The sequence below is a fragment of the Canis aureus genome, chromosome 21 (assembly GCF_053574225.1).
Source record: "Canis aureus isolate CA01 chromosome 21, VMU_Caureus_v.1.0, whole genome shotgun sequence".
Taxonomy (NCBI): domain Eukaryota; kingdom Metazoa; phylum Chordata; class Mammalia; order Carnivora; family Canidae; genus Canis; species Canis aureus.
In genome coordinates this window covers 12,379,485-12,399,387 of record NC_135631.1, presented here as the reverse complement: position 1 = coordinate 12,399,387, position 19,903 = coordinate 12,379,485, and the positions used below count along the sequence as shown (strand labels likewise).

General features: G+C 49.6%; 1 protein-coding gene across 3 annotated transcripts; it reads right to left on the bottom strand.

Annotated features, from left to right (window-relative positions):
• Window positions 1-10,369: 10,369 nt before the first annotated feature.
• On the bottom strand, window positions 10,370-18,545 carry SLC35C1 (solute carrier family 35 member C1). Of its 3 annotated transcripts, none has more exons than XM_077863002.1 (3): window positions 18,527-18,545; window positions 16,150-16,676; window positions 10,370-12,542 (listed from the first exon to the last, which is right to left on the bottom strand). In XM_077863002.1, the coding sequence occupies exons 2-3, from the start codon at window positions 16,643-16,645 to the stop codon at window positions 11,983-11,985; spliced, it is 1,056 nt and encodes a 351-aa protein (XP_077719128.1). In that variant the 5' UTR covers window positions 16,646-16,676; window positions 18,527-18,545; the 3' UTR covers window positions 10,370-11,982. The 3 variants fall into 3 exon arrangements, with proteins under 3 accessions (XP_077719128.1, XP_077719127.1, XP_077719126.1); XM_077863001.1 differs by lacking the exon at window positions 18,527-18,545 and adding an exon at window positions 18,042-18,175; XM_077863000.1 differs by lacking the exon at window positions 18,527-18,545 and having other exon boundaries at window positions 16,150-16,897.
• Between the last annotated feature and the right edge of the window lie 1,358 nt (window positions 18,546-19,903).

Sequence of the window (19,903 nt, the reverse complement as noted above, 5' to 3'; positions counted from 1 at the left end):
CTTTTTATCTTTATTTTTTTCCCCCTTCTATCTTTAGATGGAAGGCAAAAGCCATGGTTTTATGGTTGAGGGACAGACTGCCTGGGTTTGAACCCTAGTGCTGCTGCTTATTAGCTTTGTGACCTCAGACAAATTGCTTAATCTCTCTGTACCTCAGCTTTTCTCATCTGTGAGATGGGAGATGGTATTTGGATCCACATAGAGTTGTTCTGAGTTTTAAATAAATTAATATGTGTAAAGCACGGTGCCTGACAGATTTATTTGAGTATTGCTGAATTAATAAAATTAGCTCCCTTGCCAATCAGGTGCAAAATCTCAAGCATGTAAAAAAACAAAACAAAAACAAAACAAAACAAAACAAAAACAACCACTCTGGATCAGGACCAGGAGACTCGTGTTCCACTTTGGGCTCAGCCACTAAATTTACTCTGTGGCCTCAGAGACCTCCTGTAAGCCTTTTTTTTTTTTAAATTATCCTTTAATTTAATTATCCTTTTTTTTAAAATTTTTTATTGGTATTCAATTTACTAACATACAGAATAACCCCCAGTGCCTGTCACCCATTCACTCCCACCCCCCGCCCTCCTCCCCTTCCACCACCCCTAGTTCGTTTCCCAGAGTTAGCAGTCTTTACGTTCTGTCTCCCTTTCTGATATTTCCCACACATTTCTTCTCCCTTCCCTTATATTCCCTTTCACTATTATTATATGTTCTCATTCATTTGGGGAATATAAATAATAAATAAATAAATAAATAAATAAATAAATAAATAAATAAATTTAATTATCCTTTAGGGGATCCCTGGATGGCTCAGTGGTTTAGCGCCTGTCTTCAGCCCAGGGCATGGTCCTGGAGTCTCGGGATCGAGTCCCACATCAGGCTCCCTGCATGGAGCCTGCTTCTCTCTCTGCCTGTGTCTCTGCCTCTCTCTCTCTCTCTCTGTGTGTGTCTCTCATGAATAAATAAATAAAATCTTTAAAGTAAATAAATAAATAAATAAATAATCCTTTAAACTTTCTGTGCCTTGGTTTCCTTAGCTATAAAATCAGGGGCTTGGACAAGTTCGTTGATGAGCAGCCTTTTCTGAACAAAGCCCAAGTCAGGAAAAACATCAAAACTTTTTTTGATCACATTTTCTTATCTATTTCAGTCTATCGGGGAGACTATTCCAATGTTGTAGGTGGTGCCTGGGTTGCTGTCTCAGCACCTTGGGGCCCACCTGTGGGTCCCATAGCAATGGTCTGGGTGATGTATGTGATTTTACTAACCCAATCATACCTTCCTCCCAGAAATTGGGAAGTGGACCACTAAGGGAAACTGAGCCATATTACAGGGAGCGCTCAGGCAGGAAGGGCATGAACTCCTGCTCACATAGCCATAGGTTCTGGTTCCTGCGCTTTCTGAGGCTTGGCTTCTCTCAAATTCCTGAAAATCCTTTAGAAGCTCTAGTTTCCAGGGCAACTGGAAACTAGAGCTCAGTGGTTGAGTGTCTGCCTTTGGCTCAGGGCATGATTCCGGGGTCCTGGGATCAAATCCCACATCAGGCTCCCCACAGGGATCCTGCTTCTCCCTCTGCTTGTGTCTCTCCCTCTCTCTCTGTATGTCTCATCAATAAATAAGGAAAATCTTTTAAAAAGAAGAAAAGAGACTCTAATTTCCCCTCCCTCATTTACTTACGTTAATGTATCAGTTATCTATTGCCACGTAGTCAATCACCCCATAATGTAGAGGCTTAAAACATAAATTTCCTGTTTCTCTTGATTCTGTGGGTTGACTGGGTGGCCCTTTGGCTGGCCTTCTTTAGAGTGGCTTGTGTGACGCACTCATCTGGTTAGTAGGCAGAGACTGTTGGCTGGAGTGTCTTAGTTCTCCTCCCTGTGGCCTTCCTATGTGGCTAGCTTAGGCTTCCTGAGGGTGATCTCAGTATTGCCAGGGGGGGAAACAGAAGTCCAGCTAAGGCCTGGCCTCAGAAGCCCCAGAATATTGCCTTTTCTGTATTCTCTTAGTCAGAGCAAGTCACAAGGTTGACCCTGATTCAGGATTCAATAGACTCCCCCTCTGTTGGGAGATGCAGTGTGTGCATTGGGGGTGGGAGGAATGGAAGGTGCTGGGTGTTCAGACAAATACAACAACTAGCCTCAGTGGATTTCTTAGTCACAGACAAAAGAAATGCAAGTAATATATCTTATGACTTGCTTATTCCCAACTAGCACACTCTGATTTCATTTCTCACCACCTCTCAGCCACCTGGGCCTTGCCTTTCCTCATTCACACCAACTATACTCCTACCCCAGGGCCTTTGCACTTGCTGATCCCTCTGGCTGTTACATTCTGACCCCAGATCTTCTTCTCACTGCTCCTTTGTTACTTTTAGATCTTTACTCAGAGAGGTCTTTTCTGATCGCTGAACTAGTGACACCCCCAACATTATCGGTGCCCTAATTAGGCCTTATCTTCTTGGTGACCCTTACTATGTATTATTTATTTTTTGTCTTCTTGTTTACTGCTGTTCATTCCTCAGTGGGCTCCAAGAATGCCAGGACTGTGGTCTGTCTGGAGCTCTGATGTATGCCTGGCTCATGGTAAATACTCAAACATTTACCGAAAGAAAGAAGGAATTTCATGCCTTTTAGATATTATATTATTAATATTCAAAAAGTTGTGATTAGATGCAGCTTAAATGACATCACAGAAGATTCCAGGAGGTGATGCTCATACCAAGGCTGGATAATCTCAATGCCTCTCACCCTTTCTAGTTCTGCTAGTCCATGACTAGAAGCACTATTCAAAGTGCTTTGAAGATCTAAAGGCACGATATCAACACCGAGTTATTACTACTGAGAGGGCACCTGGGAGTTCTGTGAAGGATGGGGCTTGGGTGTTTGTTATACCTGTGACCGAATGGGGTTCCTCACTGAGCTGCAGGAATAAACCCAGATGTGTGTCATCTGTATTCCCTACACCTCATGGGTTACCAAGGGACTGTTCTCAATGGACAGCCATAAGAAGGGCTGCATAGTGGTAATGAATATCCCCAGTGGCCTTGGCCTCTGTCCTCCCATGGGAAGTGTGGACTCAGTCTCCTACCCTCCTTTCTGGTGGGCTTGTAATTACTTCAATCAATAGAGAAAGGCAGAAGTGACTTTGTGACTTTCAAGGCTTGGTCAGAAAAGGCCAGCTAACATCTACTCTCTCTTCTTGGGACATGAACTCTGGTGGAAGCCAATGACAGGAAAGGGATCCGACCGCTCTGAGACCACCATGCTGGAGAGGCCATGTGCAGATCAATAGTAAGTGGAAAAGGCTGTTTCTTTAGTGCTTTCTCCTTCACAGAGACTTCTAGAGTCCTAATGTCCCACACTCTACTTGACATCCCCACTGGATGATGTCTTGTTCCAACCAACCATCTGATATATCAGACTTGACATGCCCCCTAATAAACTTTTGGTCCCGAGCCCACCTCTGACCTCTTAGTCTTCTATGTCCCGATAAATGGCACCTCCTTCCCCAGTTCTGTAAGCCAGGGTCTGGGCAGGGCTCTTGAATTCTCCCTTCCTCTCAACCCCACATCCAACTCCTCTGAGACGTCTATGGCTTTACCTCCGAAATGTAGCTCAGATCTGTCTCCTCCCACCCTCGAGGGCCACCACCCTGGTCTAAGTCAGCATCGTTTCTTGCCTGGCCACCACTGCAGGCTCCCGACTGGTCACCCTGACTGTGAGGCCCTTGCCTTCTGTGCCCATCCATTCTCCTCATAACAGCCAGAGGGAATTTTTTAAAGTTTTATTTATTTGTTTGTTGAGTATGTTATTACGTTTTTAATTTTAATTGCAGTGTAGTTAGCAACAGTGTTATATTAGTTTCAGGTGTATGATATAGTGATTCAACAATTCTTTTTTTTTTTAATTTTATTTATTTATTTATGATAGTCACACACAGAGAGAGAGAGAGAGAGGCAGAGACACAGGCAGAGGGAGAAGCAGGCTCCACGCACCGGGAGCCCGACGTGGGATTCGATCCTGGGTCTCCAGGATCGCGCCCTGGGCCAAAGGCAGGCGCCAAACCGCTGCGCCACCCAGGGATCCCTGATTCAACAATTCTATAGATTGCTCGGTGCTCATCATGATATGTATACTCTTTAATCCCTTCCACTTATTTCTCCCACCCCCACCCCACCTGGGATTGTTTTAAGATATAAGTCAAGTCATGGCACCCCTAGTGGCTGCCCATGGCCTTGAGAGTAATTCTAACCTCCTGGCTGTCACCAGTATAGATGCTCCTTGGCTGGAACTTGGCCTCTGACTCCTCTATTTCTACTCCTCCCCGTGGTGAGGGGAACCAAAAGGAGCCAGCATTTCCAAGTAATGTCAGGAAGTTGCTAAATCTACCTCTACCCCCTTTTCTATTTCTGGGATTTTGTCTTCCTCTGTGAGTCCAGTGGGAAAGAATGACCAGCTGGGCTCCCCGGCTCTACTGCCACCCTGGCCTTCACTGTCATTCTCGACCATGCCAGCTCTTTGCCCTCCTCAGGGCCTTTGCATGGGCTGTAAGCTCTGCCTGAACAGCATTTCTCTAGCCCTTCCTATGGCTGGCTCCTTCTTATCATTTCAGTCTGAGGTGAAAAGTTGTACTCACAGGGGGTGCTGGGTGGCGGGGTTGGCTGAAGCAGCCAACACTTGATTACTGCTCTGGTCATGATCTCAGGGACTCATGAGATGCAGCCCAGCATCGGGCTCCTTGCTTAGCACAGAGTCTGCTTAAGTGTCTCCCTTTACCCCTCTCCACTGCTCTCTCTCTCTCTGTCTCTCTCAAATAAAAAAATCTTTTAAAAAATAATGTGTTCACAGAGAGGCCTTCTTTGACTATTCTATCTAGAAGTTTCCCCTGTGATATTCTCCATGTTGGTTCTTTGTTTGCATTCTTCATTATTTTTACCACACTGCATGTGTCTGATTGTTCACGGTGTCTTGTCCTCTAGTGAGTGGGGGGGCATGGTTAGTACTCAATGAAGAGATGGTCATTTGTCAATGTTGATAATAGTGTTAAAAAAAACAAAACGGTGGCCCCAAATGGTGTCCCAAACTAACTGCAGTTTCACCCCCCAAGAGATGTAGCCTTGGGACGCCTGGGTGGCTCAGTGGTTGAGCATCTGCCTCAGCTCAGGGCATGATCCTGGAGTGCTGGAATCGAGTCCCACATCAGGCTCCCCGCAGGGAACCTGCTTCTCCCTCTGCCTATGTCTCTGCCTCTTTCTCTGTGTCTCTCATGAATAAATAAATAAAATCTTAAAAAAAAAAAAGGAGAGAGAGAGAGAGAGAGAGAGAGAGAGAGAGAGAGAGATGTAGCATTAACCTGTCATTCAGGAAATTTTTCTTTCCATCCTTGCCAGTTAGTATTTGGGTCTTCTCTATATTCCAGAGAAAGATGAGGTAATCTGCATGATAGGACACTTTGCTTTTCCCCTAGCAAAGAACTTCCTCTGGAATAATCCTTTTCTTTTGCTAATAACTCTCTTGCCCCCACCCTCCATCTACATAAACTTTCCATTTTGTACAAGTCCTTGGAGTGCCTCTCGGCTTGCTGGGGATGGGGTGCTGCCCAATTTATGGATCATTTCATATAGCCAATGAAATCTTCACATTTACTTGATTTAATTTTGTTATTTAACAAGAGCAATAATTCACTGTAGCCCCAGGATGATGCTGAGCACTAATTCGCCACCATGTTGCATGGCAAGAAGGATAGGATTATTCCTATATCTCAGATAGGAAAAGGGAGGCCTGGAAGCATCGGGCCAGGTCACTGTTTTTCATTTCTTCATCTTCATCCCCCACTTTTTTACTGGGAGGTCGGATTTCCTCAGCCCAGTCTTCAGAAAGGGAGGAGAGAGAAGGAGGACGGTCTGGGCTCTGGAATAGTGGTGGGGGGAAGCACTACTTCTGCCTTCTTGGAGGGGAAACTTTCCTGGATGCAGTCTTGTTCCCTTTAAATTCAATAGGGCTGGGTGTGTGGGTGGCTCAGTGGTTGAGCATCTGCCTTTGGCTCAGGTCATGGTCCTTGAGTCCTGGGATCGAGTCCCACTTCGGGCTCCCCTCAGGGAGCCTGCTTCTCCCTCTGCCTGTATCTCTGCCTCTCTCTCTCTCATGAATGAATAAAATAAATAAATAAATAAATAAATAAATAAAATATTTTTTAAAAATTCTATAGAGCTGAGCTGGGGGTGTTGATGCTGACTGTGGGAGCAGGCTGGGGTGCTGGTAGGCTGTTCCCTGGGCTTCATCTGCATCCAAAATTGGGGTCTGTGGCAGCGTGTGGATCCAAACCCAACCACACATGCTTCTAGTTGTTTGTGCCTGTGTGTGTGGGGTGTGTCACAGTGAGGTAGACTGTCCAATTGTGATCTGAGAGTTGGGGCTCCCCTGAAAATTTTTTTAAGCTTACGAATTAGTGGGGCGCCTGAGTGGCTCAGTTGGTTAAGTGTCTGCCTTCGGCTCAGGTCACAGAGAGTAGGGCAAGGGGTGTTCCCGGGATCCAGCCCCACACAGGGCTCCCTGCTCAGCGGGGAGTCGGCTTCTTCCTCTCCCTTGGCTGCTCCCCCTGCTCATGCTCTCTCTCTCTGACAAATAAATAAAACCTTCAAAAGAAAAGCAACTTATGAATTAGTTTGATATTTGAGATGAAGCTGGAAGCCATGCACCTCTTTTTCTGCACTGTAAAATTTCTGGTAAAAGTTAAAAGTAAAACTTCTCTTGATTCTTGTCCGAGAAAGTACAAATAACGTTAAAAATGTCTCAATTTTCTGATCATACAAAGGATGCAGAAATGACTGCAACCTTTCTGTTGAAAGAACCTGGCAACAGCTTAAAAACTGATAGGATCAAGTTTAAATTGACCACTGCTTTCAAGACCAAAAAGACTTCATTCAGAATATGAGTTAGGGAAGTTTGTCTAAAATATCAAAAGGTTTTGGACACTTGACTAAATAGGATCACAGATTATTATGAACCGATATTTATTTATTTCAACAAAGTAACAATAAAAGATTTTATTTTATTTTTTTAAAGATTTTATTTATTTATTCATGATAGACATAGAGGGAGAGAGAGAGAGGCAGAGACACAGGCAGAGAGAGAAGCAGGCTCCATGCAGGGAGACCGATGCGGGACTCGATCCTGGGACTCCAGGATCTCACCCTGGGCCAAAGGCAGGCGCTAAACCACGGAGCCACCCAGGGATCCCCCAATAAAAGATTTTAAAGGCAAGTACAGAAGGTTATAAAGTTGTGAGTAAAATTTAGATATTTAATATATATTTTTAAAGATTTTATTTATTCATTCATGAGAGATGCAGAGAGAGAGGCAGAGACACAGGCAGAGAGAGAAGTCTCCCTTCAGGGAGCCTGATGGAGGACTCGATCCCAGGACCCCAGGATCACAACATGAGCCAAAGGCAACTGCTCAGCCACTGAGCCACCCAGGTGCCCCTTGACTCACATTTTTCTTCATCATTAGGAGCCTTAATTTCCAGTAAAAATTAAGAAAAAAGCAATCATGAACTGTTACACCAGTGTTCTTTAGATTATACATTTCAAAATTTCTAGAAACCCACATTTCCCTGTGACACAGGTTTTCAATGTGGCACAAGACATCTTTACTAACAAACCCAAATACTTTCAGTTCCTCTGTAATAATAGGTCAAAAGCAGGTAAACTTAGGCTTGTTTGGGAATTAATAATTAATATGTCAGTATTTTATATTGTTTGGAAATGATCTAGACATTAAATGAATTTCCATCATTTAATTGAACTTGGCAAAATTCTAAGGGTGAAAGCTACCAAAGATTTGGGAGACGTTTTAAATAAACATACCATAATACGTAACTGTTGTTGGTAAGTTTACCTAAAAATCATATCCCACTCACAACGTATCCCACTCGTATCCCTCTCCCCACAACTATGTTTAGATTACCTGCAGAAACTTCATTAGACACCAGACAAAGTCAGACATAATCCCAAGCTACTTTTCTTGCTGACAAATTCTGCAACAGAGATAATGTGAATTTATTTGATCGTTAGTAAACCTTTAGTAAACCTAGTTGGGATACAATTATTGTATTTAATGCTGATCACTCTAAATGTGTGTGTGTGTGTGTGTATTTTAAATAGGCTTCATGCGTAGAGTGGAGTCCAATGATCACTCTAAAGACATATCTGTTTTACTTAAATAAAAAAAAAAAACTTGAAAAAACCCTTGAACTAGCTTTTATTTACCAAATATTATTCTAGATCACAAGAGCTTGAAAAACATTTGGCTTAATTTCTCTTATATTTCTGAGAGTTTTCAGAATTCTTAATTTATATACGCACTTGTTTTTTAGCCAACTGAACAGAGGTCTTTACAAATTAATTTCAGTAAAACCATGCAGAAGTAGAAATATCTCACATATACCTATATGTTGCAAATGGAAGATACTGACACACACAAACATATGGATAGACACAGAGACCTTACAGCTTTTGTTTTAAACTTTTAGCTGTGAGATGGGTATGACACTGCAAAAGTCATGAATTTATAAAAGGGCAGTTAGATCCAAAGTTTGTTTGGCAGTTGGAGTGTGAGAAGTTCACTTGCTCAGATGGCTAAAGGTGTGTGTGTGTTTTAATTTTTTTATTGGGAGTAGGGGCAGAAGGAAAGGGAGAGAGAATCTTAAGCAGGCTCATGCCCAGCATGGAGCATGACATGGGGCTCAACATGGTGCTCGATCTCACGACCCTGAGATCATGACCTGAGCTGAAATCAAGAGTCGGATGCTTAATTGACTGAGCCACCCAGGCGCCCCAGATAGCTACAGATTTTTACTAATATTTGTGGGGAGGACATTTAAGATTTGTATTTGTCCTTGAGAAGTAATCTCTAATTACCTCCTAGGCTCAGGATCTGTGGGGTCTCCTTCAAGGATATAGCCAAGATGGATCTTTAAGAAAGTTAAGGATTTGGGGTTTTTTAGGGATACCAGCCAGTTGACACCTTTTTGGCAGCTCTAATAATTCAGAGCCTATTCCAAAGAAATAAGAAAACTCACAATAGCCAACTAGTTCTACTCTCATCTTGTGCATACAATCTTTAGGAAAGGTTTGAATTTTAGTTCAGGTATAGTTTTCAATCTCAGTTTCTGCTTCTTGCTTTTATCCTGTTGTTACTGGGAAATTCTGAATGACATCACAGTGAACCCTCTTGGTACGTGGCCACTTTCTCTTCCAGGGTGTCCCAAGAGACCTCTGCAGGGTTAAGAGCTACCTCCACTAGCACAATATATACTGTGTCTTTGGGAAAAGCTCCCCGGGTCCCCAGAGTCTTGGCTTATTGGTATGCATGGCACCGAAAAACACCTAGATTAACATCTAGCACCCACAAGGGTCTGCATCTGTCAAGGAGCTGGTTCTTAGGAGGCATTGGAACCAGAGGTTGAGGACATTTATAGATATTATTATTATTGTTATTATTATTATTATTTTAGTAACATCATAGCAGGGATTGGACCCAAAATATCCCATCAGGTCAGGAGATGAAGAGTGACAAGTTGAGTGAACTGATGACACAGAAAGCATAGATGTCAACTGTATTTTCCCTCCGGTGGCACCACTGATTTTAACCCTCTTCTGGGTTAGAGCACTTGGTGGTCACCCGTCCTCCTCACCTGAGGGAATCTTTTCCTAGTGTCCAGCCCAGAGCCATTCCTCAGGTAGAGACAACAGCCTGGCTATCTAACCCACCCTCCTTAGCTCTCCTTGGCCTTGAGTATACAGGACCCTTATGCAGATTAACAGTCAATTAAAGCCTTTGTAATTAGTGGTCTAATTGTCTTATTAGACCATATGGCCTTGGACATGGTGCTCTGGGGAGATTGTTGGATAATCATGGCAGCTGTGAACTTCTGGGTGGGGATACCTCAGGCAACACCACAGAGGCAGTGTGAGAAAGCACGTGGCAGTGCGACAGACCCCCAGCAAGTCCGTGTTCCTTATCCAGATGGTGTCATCCACCTGACTTAGGTGGTTAGTAAGCAAATCCCAGGTAACAAGGGCATTCCTCTCGGTTCATTGCAAGGGCAATCGTGCAATCCTGCCAACTACACTGATTGTTTTGTGCTGGTCTCAGCCTGTCACCAAGAAATGCTGCAGTGGGACCCGGCCTTGTGGTTCTTAAGATTCCAAGATACCCTCCAGCAATAACCATCAGAAAACATTGAAAAAAATAAAGGTTTATTCCTTACAGGATCTGGAAACTACACAGCACACCTGGGGCCACACAGTGATGCAGGGGTCGGGGGGGGGGGGGAAGGGAGAGAGACTGAGAGAGCACACACAGGCCTGGGGCTCTGCTTTTATTGGGGTTGAGGATTTTGTGGGCTCACACTTTATTGGTGGATTCAGAACATCAGAGTGGAAATTTAAAGTGTAGGAAGAGGAAAACAACAACAACAAAACAAATGACCCAACCGATCAGTTACTGAAATCAACTAAAATCTTTAAAACACAGGCCCCCTCCCCACTTGGCTCTCTGTCCTGTCCTGTGGCCGGCAATCTCTGAAGTGGATACTTTAGCCATCAGAGCTAAGTCAGGCACCTAATTTGCAGAAAAGAACACCAACGGTCAGGGTTTACATTACAATGTCTTACTCCCACCTTTAATGAAATTCACTCACTTCAGAGCATCAGACCCTACTAACCTCATTAGAAACCTCGGTGAATTAGAAGACCATGCCCTCCGGCCTTTCCCTATGAGGGGCTAAAAACATCAGGGATTACCTCCAGGATATGGAACAGAATGTGCAACAGAAGGGATGGGGGCATGAGGGCCATCCTGCGGCCACAGGGGATTGGTGAGGGGAGGAGCAGTTTCTTCCAGTCCTAACTTCAGGGATAAAGCAGAATGGTCAGTTGATGGCCTTTGTCATAGTCAGCTTACAATACCTGCACAGGGATCAGATTGGGGATGGCACAGCACCACTGAGGTGGGAAGTTCAGAGCCAGGGCCCTGGCTCCACCAGCCCCCTGGGGATGAAGCTCTGAGAAGGTGGAGCTGGGAGGGCTACTTGGCTCCACCCCCCGGAGGGCTTACCTGAGTCAGGTGCTCCTTGGGATATGAGGAATGACACTGCTCAGTATCAGGGATTGGGGTGGGTGTTAACGACCCTGCCCAACCTGTAAAAGCTGTATGGCTCCCCCGTGTTCAAAAGCTGGGAACACAGGGTGCGGACGGTGGGGAGAGGGTGCTTTCCTATGATGTGCCCCATTCCCAGGCCTATTCCCAGAGGTCCCTGGGGTTCCTGGGCCAGGGGGCACGCATGATCCTTTGTGCCCTTCCATGGGGCCTGCTGGTCTCGACACAGAGAAGAGACAACATGGGTCTGTCTTGTTTCCTCCCTTAGCCCAGCCCACACTCTCCTCTAGAAGGCTGATTTGTGGGGTCAAAGCTTCACTGCATCCTGGGACCCAGAGATATGAGGTTTCCCAAATCCCTTCAGTTGGCCTGTGGTGGGGTCACACCCCCATCTCCCCTGAGTATAAGGGAAGACTTACTGGTGTCCCGTAAAGATTGTGGCCCATCCCAACTCCAAAGGTCACGTGGAGGTAGAAGCCCTTGGAAGGGGAACAGGAGGGGGTGCCGCGCTCTCTCTTACTCCCTGAAAGCTAGTGTTCTTCTAGAGAACCTAACTGGCTGTTCCCCTGGGGTCCCTCCTCCCTAAGGGAGGACAAAACCCAGAAACAGGAAAGGGGGTTGAGATAGGTTTGGCAACTTTCTGACATCACTTGAAAACACTGGTTCCATTTCAACCACCTGATTGTGATCACGTTTGTAAACAGTAGAAACAGTACTCCCTCCAGATGACATTCTCAGGGTCCAGAGAGCCTTCATGGCTCTTCTGGCCTTACCCTGGGCATTCTCCCTTATTGGGCCATCCCCAGGTCTCTGGAGGAGCTCACACCCCCATGCTGCTCTTCTCATCCTCTTTGGGGCTGGGCTCCTCCTGAATCTTCTTCATCTCCCAGCCCCTGACCCAGGTGTAGGCAGAGGAACCCCCCAGCACCATCATGTTGCTTGTCCACCAGAGGAAGCTCTTGGTCTCCTCGTAGTAGAGCACAGCCAGCACCGTTTGGGCACAGGCTTTGGCCGTGCCAGACACATTATGGGTCAGGGGGCTGGTGAACTTGATCTGTAGACCTGTCACGTAGCCGATGGCAAAGCCAAACAGCCCGCCCAGCGTCATCATGCCCCAGAAGTGGGCGCTGCCCAGCTGGGAAAAGTTGAGGAGGGTCTGAAGCTCCCCCAGCAGCAGGAGCAGGGGCAGGAAGAGGACACAGGCGTTGACATTGTTGTAGAAGGTCAGGCGCCAGATGCTGCCATCCACTGCTGGGAGCACCTTCTTGGTGTAGATGGCGTTGAGAGAGACGCAGAGGCTGGCTAGCACGCCAAAGAGGGTGCCCGTCCAAGACAGGGTACCCTCAGCCCCCTCCTGGTCCACACCAAGCCAGAAGCCACCTGCAGTGGGGAGAGAGTAGGGTAAGGGGTGTGAAGATGGGGAAGAGAAAGAGAATTTTGCTACCAGAGTTCACAGACTAATGCTGCCCTCGCGGTCCCATCCTCCAGCCCTCTCTGCAATAAACGCTCTCTGACGTGCAGAGCACCACACAAGGGCTGGGAAGTGGCCCTGGACATGAACGCTTTCTCAGGAGCTTACATTCTAGGAGAGGAAGACATTAAAACGATTCATTTCCCAATTATTTCTTTAATTACAATTGTAATGAGGGTCATAAAACAGTGCAGTGTGCTCAGAGAACCCATAACCCGCGACTGTGCTGGCCTGAGGCATCTGGAAAGTTGTATCAGAAATGAGCTCCCAAGGGCTGAGTGCTTCATGGTTAAGGTGACCTTGGGTCAGTGATCTCAGAGTAAGGTCTCAGAGCCGTGGCTTCCTTGTCTGTAAAATGGGAGCCTACAATGGGTTAGAATCACCTGTGACCTGACTCTCTTTGGGACACTCTCGTCTTGTGTCACCTCCTGCTCACACCGCTTCCATGGCTCCCCATTGCCCACCATCAAGTCTATGCTCTTCAGCCTGGCACACTGGGCTTCCCGCACCCTTCCTTGCCTGTCTCTGTCCTACGATTGTCTCAAGTTGTCTCTCTCATCTCCCTGCTCCTCACGTGGGGACTCAGTGTCCTCGTTCATTTCCTGCACCAGAAACACCCTCCTCCTCCTTCCTGGGAAATTCTATGCATTCTTCAAGGTCAAAGCTGGCCTCTCCAGGGAGTAAGTCTTTCTTGATACCTCCAGCCCCCAGACCTCCTCCTGGCCTCTCCCTGCCTGGGCTTCCCTGCAAGACTCCTTGCCTGCCCTAGGCTGTTAGGCACCTGCCCATCTCTTTAGCGAGGCACCACCTTCCCAGGAGCCAGGGGCTGAATCTTACACGGGCTGTATCTTACACGGGCTGTATCCCCTGCCACAGCATCTGGAACGTGGGGGAGGACGAAAAGTTTTGGCATCAGAGAGATTTGGGTTCCGATCTGGTGCTGCCATTTAGAGCCTGGGTGGCCTGAGGAAGTTGGCTTAACTTTTCAGAGCTCCCATTTCCTTCATCTAAGATGATAGGATAACTTTCTTGACTCTCCCCCCCCCACCCCCCCCCCACCCCCCGCAAGCAAACTACTTCCCACCTCGTAACCAGGTCTTCCTAAGGTACAGATAGATCTGCTCAGGTCCTGTCCTGGCTTAAAGCCCCTCCTCACCTACTACCCCAGGAAACATACCAACTCCCTTAACTTAGGCAGCCTCCTGTCTGGCGATTCCTGCTCTGGCCCAAACAGGAAGAAACGCACAGGTACTTAATTCTGCCTAGAACATTCTCTCCTCACCCCTTCCTTATACCCCTCTAGTACTTTCAGAACGCCTGCTTAGATTACCCCATTCCCAACCCCCTCTTCCTCTCCACCCCCACTTGGGTTTCCTCTTCTCCACCCCTCACTTGGGTTCACTCTTCCCCATCCCCCACCAGGTTCCTTTCTACACTCCAGTCACAGCCTCACCCCTGTAGCATAACTCACTGCCATACATCACCACCATGCCCTCGGGAGCATAGGCACCCCATCAGCCTTTGCCAAATTCGCATCCCCAAAGTTTAGCATGGTCTCTGGCTTGTGCCTGGCCATATTTGTTGAATGAATGAATGATGTGAATGGAGGTTGTTCAGGAGGTGGTTTTAAAGGTTGAAGGAGAAAAGGCACTTACTACGGTGTAGGCACTCATGCATGGTATTTTCTTTCTTGGCAGAACCTTTGCCAACAGGTATCTATAGGCCTACTCTGGGGATGGGGAAGATTAGCCAGGGCACCCTCTGTCCCCTGGCTCCTTGCTTTCCAAGTCCAGAGGGGACATCCACCATGAGGTTCTGCATCTTAGAGGGGCTTGCACCCAGAAGGAGCTCTGAAAGGTACAATGAAAGGAGCAGTGACCCAGGAATCGTCACCAGAGACCCATCTTGAGGGGAAGCACAGCAGAGAGGGGGGCTGGGTCTGGGGCAGGCAGAGAGCACCAGCCTCCCCGGCCCCTGGGCCCCATCAGTAGGGCCAGCGAATGCCCTTTCTCAGAGCTATCACACCATCAGCTACTTTGATTACTTTTAGGACTTGGGCCTAGTTTCCCTAGTAACTTCACTTTTCCGCATGCAAATTCTCCCTGCCCCCCAACCAGGCTCCCCTTTCCCTCTGCCCCCTACTCCCAGGGTCTTCATGGCCGAAGTGGAGATCCAGTGGGCATTTGCTAAGTGAGCCCTGGGACTCTGAGGGACAAGCAAAAATCTGCCAGAGGTCTCAGCTGCTCCTTCTACCCTAACCTCAGCCTTGTTCCCTCTCCCTTCCTGGACCTGGACTGAGTAGTCTGAGATCCAGCAGCTGGTCAATGAGGGTAACATTTTCTAGGACGGGTGGCAGGGGAAGGGCCCCTCTCCTGCCACCTGTGTGCCTCAGCCTGGGGACTCTGAGACACCAGTGAAGAATATGTAGGTCAATCAACATGAGCTTGACAGCACCAGGAAAAACAGGTTTGAAGAAAGACCACGTTCCTGGATATCAGAGTCCTGGGAGGATTCAGAAGGAAGTGGGTGCACTCTTACCCAGAGTGCTGCAAAAAACCATTCTGTGAGGATGGAAATGTTCCGTAATCTGCGCTTCCAAGACAGTAGCCATTGGCCACTTGTGGAAATGTGGCCACAGATTCACACTGTAACACCTGCAGCTGAATGTTAAACATGTCACTGAAGTTGAATTAAACTGAAATAGACACATGTGGTCATGTACTGCCTTGGAGGGCACAGCTGCAATCTCTAGGGCACAGGAGCAGAGTCGGGGGGTTAAAAGCATAGGCCTGGGAGTCTGGCCAATCTGGGTTTGTGCCCCAGCCTGGCTACTTTCTAGCTGTGTGGCCCTGGCCAAGTACCTTAACCTCTCTGATCTTCAGTTTCCTTGTTTGTATGGAGTTGATTAGGGAGATACTACCACTCAGGTGATCTCCAGGGGAACAAAGAAGATGCCATATGTGAATGATTGGCACAATGTCCCCGTCAGTAATTCTTCTCTTCTAGGGGTCAACTGTGGAAAGACAGCTAAGACCTCACCAAGCTTATTTCTTGTCACTCTCTTAGCCATGACTATGAGCCTGCAGGCCCAGACGGTGATGTATACTTATTATAAGATGTATTTCCCTCTGGAAATAGCACTGGATAGGGAGTCAGGGCCCTTGAACCCCTGAGAAGCAATACAGTGGACAAGCATATGGAGCCAGCCTGCTTGAGATCAGACTCCAGCTCTGCCACTTATCAGCTGTGTGATCTTCAACAAATTACTCAACTTCTCTCTATCTTGTTTTTTTTTTCCCCTTTGTGAAATTTAGATTATAATGCCATTTTGTTATGAGGGGCCCTGGCTAGGCCTCTAACTTATTGTCTCTGGGCCCAGACTCTTCCTTATCTGACTCTGTGAAAGGGAGCAGGGACAAACAAAGCCCAAAGATGCTTGGCAGGGTCGCTCCTTGGGGTTTTGGCCCCCGTTCCCTCCCCTGCCCCCACTCCCCATGGTCCTGGCTGGCCACTCACCAATGATGATGCCGCAGGTGAGCAAGGCATAGAAGGAGGTGGTCTGCTTGAGCAGCAGGTAGGATAACAGTACATTGAAGACGGTGGTGAGTGAGCGGCCCACGTTGTAGAAGGCCACCCCGACATACTTGAGGCAGAGGTTATTGAAGGTGATCATGCCGATGAAGACCACTGACAGGGGCAGGACACTGCGGGCCACCCTGAGGTCCAGGCGCAGGGTGGGAAAGTCCATGGCACCAGGGCAGAAGGCAGCCAGTGTGCTGAGGCTCTTGCACAGCAGCGTGGTCACCAGGCACTGGTAGAAGGTGACGAAGATGGGGGTGTCCAGCTGTAGGGAGGGGCTGTCCAGCAGGTACTTGTTAAGGAACACCATGGAGATGGAGGTGACCCAGTAGAGGGACACCACCAGTGTGATCTGCAATGCCCGCAGCAAAAAGGGCTTCTCCTTGATGGCTTCTGCCTCTCCCAAGGGGTCGGAAGCCCCCATCAGTGCCATGTGCAGGATCCTGGACCGCTTCAGGGGAGCCCTGTTCATGGTAGCAGAGGAACCGGGTCACCCTACCAGAACTGGAGTACAGGGCTGTCAGCTCCCGTCTGCCTTCTGCAAGCCGCAGCCCTCAACTGTCAGGGGGGGGATGGCCTAGAGGCCTCCCCATCCACAGGCTCTGCTTTGGCGGGAGCCCCACCACCTGCCCCCACCCGGAGGGGCTCATGAGACAAGACACGGGGTGGGGGGGGGGGAGGAAGAGGCTCACGTTAGACGGAAGACCTGTCAGGGGAGAGGGGGCCGGAGCCCGGTAGGGACGGGTCTCAGGAAGGAGGGGGCGGGGGCGGGGGCGGAGGAAGGCCGGGCGAAGGTGCCGGAGCGGGCGCAGGGCGGCGTGGGGAAGACAGGGAGGCAGGGGCGTTTGCAGGGAGCAAGGGGAGGCGTGCAGGAAGCTGACTGGAGGGGGCCGTGCGAGGGGTTCGGGAGGGGTGCAGGGAAGGTCAGAGGGGCCCGGGCGGGGTCCGAGGGACGCGGGAGGAGGCCGGGCGGCCGCAGCCCGCAGCGCGCCGCCCCCCGAGCCCCAGCCCGCGCGCAGCCCCCGAGCCCCCGGACATCCGAGGCCGCCCTCCCGGGAGAGGCGGGCCCAGGACTCATTTCCTGACACGCCCCCGACCCCTCCTTAAAGGGCCCGCACGCCCGGCGTCGTCCTTAAAGCCACAGCCGGCGAGACACCACCTTCCGAGTCCGGCTCGCGTCTGGGCCGCCGCCGCCCCTCGGATCCACTGCGTTGCCCGCTCGGGGATGGTGGGGGGTGGGGGTGGGGGTGGGGTGGGGATCGGCCGCCGCGGAAGGTTTCTATAGGTGCTCGAGCTTCGGCCCCTTTGCTGCAAGCCCCGCCCCCCGCCCAGCTGCAGCCCCTCCAGAAGCTCACTCCCCCTGACTCCGCTCACGTGAAGGTCCCCGGCGGCCCCCAACCCGGGCCCGACCGCCTCCCCAGGGCCTCCGCAGCGCCTCGCGTCCCTGGGCGTCGAGGCCCCATACCAGCCCCCCCCAACCCCCGCCCCGTTCCTCTACTATCCCCAGCTCACTCCCGTCGCATTCCCTTCCTTTCTCCCACTTTTACTTCCCCCATCCCTCTTACAGGCCTGAGACCCCCTCCCCTGCCCCGTGGCGCTCCGTGAGGCCGGAGGCCACAATACCCCTGCAGGACTTCAATCAGTCTGCGCTTCCCCACCCCCCCGCCCCATTTGAGAAGACCTCCCATGCAAGCATCAAGGCAACATCCCCTCCTCCACCCCCCAGGCTCCCTTCCCCTTCTAGAAACCCCTTCCCCAAGCCGGGCCCAGCCGCCAGCTCTGGCCCCGGGGCCTGCGTTCCCCGGTCTCGACGGCGACCCCAGGCTCACCTCCTCCTCGGTACTGGCCGCCCGCCCGGCTCCCGAGCGCTGCACCTGCAGCGCCGCACCTGCAGCACCGCGCCCAGGGCCGCGCCCGCTGGAGACGACTTCCTGCTCCCAGCCCCGGGGCGTGGGCGCCAAGCCAGCCTCGGCCGCCTGCTCCCCACGTGGGCCCCGGGGCGGCGGCCTGACGACCCCGGCCCTAGCCCACCTTGGTCCCGGGTTTCCCGCCAGTCGTGGGAGCGAGCCTCCTCTTGGCTCCATAGGCCACCCCAACCCCAGTACCCCGGCCACCCGGGATACCCCACTCCAATCACCGCAGCTTGCACATCCTGGGACCCGGCTTCATCCCTGGCCAGCTGCTCACCCGGGGCCTGCGCTTCCAGAAGTGTGTGCTGGAACCGCTTCCTGCCAGGAGTGAGTGGGGGGTCCTTTGCCCTCCCCCAGGACCCGGGCCTGGGAAATCGCTCCTCAGCCATGGGTCCGTCACTCACCAGGCAGCCTGAGGGCCGACTTCTCCCTGGTTCTTGCTTTGGCACCAACATCGCCGGGTGGCTCACTTGTGAGTTCTCTTTGTTGTAAAAAGAAGGCGGCTGGCAGGACTAAACCAAGGTGTCTCGATCTCCTTGCTCATTACTCTGGCTGGTACGGTTGAAAGTAGGGGCTACCGTCTGTTTGTAGTATTTCAAACACCATTTAATTAGTACGATATAATTTACAGGTGAGATGTTTTAGATTCGCTTTAAAGTACTCAGAATACTCACCAAAGAGTGGGGGGGAAAGAGGTGGATAGGCAGGTAAAACAAGATAGGCAAAATGTTGATAATTGTTGAAGCTGGGCAGAGGTACAGGGGGGTTTTAAGGGTCATTTTACTTTTGTGTACATTTGAAAATTTCCATAATAAAAGGGTAAAACCTATGGGGTACATTTAAAGTCTCATATGCTGGGCAGCCTGGGTGGCTCAGTGGTTTAGCGCTGCCTTCAGCCCAGGGTGTGATCCTGGAGACCCAGGATCGAGTCCCACGTCGGGCTCCCTGCGTGGAGCCTGCTTCTCCCTCTGCCTGTGTCTCTGACTCTCTCTTTGTGTCTCTCATGAATAAGTAAAATATTAAAAAAAAAGAGTCTCATATGCTGACTGCATAAATCCTGCGCCCAGCTTAACACAGACCTCGGTGGGCTATGTGGAGGCTGTAGGGTTACAGGGAAATAAGCACTGTCCAGCAGCCCCATGGCAGGTGCAAACGCCCCAGAGTGAGCCTGCCTCTGGCCTATTCTCTTCCATCAGACCTCTGTGGGACCTGCACTACTCTCCCTTCTGGGCCTTTCTGCTTCCTACTTATGGGCTGGTGTCCTGGTGGAGAATGCCACCTGGTCATCTTGTCACCTTTGGGATCAAATTACCCTTTTGGGGACTAAAGGACTGTAAGGGCCTGAGCCGGTCATCAGAATCCTACTTGGAGGGTCTCATTCCAGAGCCAAATTTTAAAGGCTGTGGGTTCCATTTGTTCAGAAGCATTGCCTTTTTGCTCTTCCCTCTTAGGCCTGATGTTTCACTATGACAAATAATTTAATAGCAAACAGGGCCAACACATCTATGAGAGGACCTGGTTTCCTGGAAGGGCCCTTCTCCTTGGCACATTAACAGAATTAATTTATCTGATGAATGTGCTGCCACATTGAACCCCTAGGGAAGAGATACATACTGTATATAGGCCAGATAATCTTCACTGGGAGAGACCGGGGGCAGTCCATGCTAGGTATGTGGGGCACAGCCTGGGATCTCTGCAAGCCAGCTGACCAATGTGTATCCCTGCCTCCAATCTCTGTCCTTACATTTTACCTGAAATTTCCCCATCAGCGTCACTCCCCT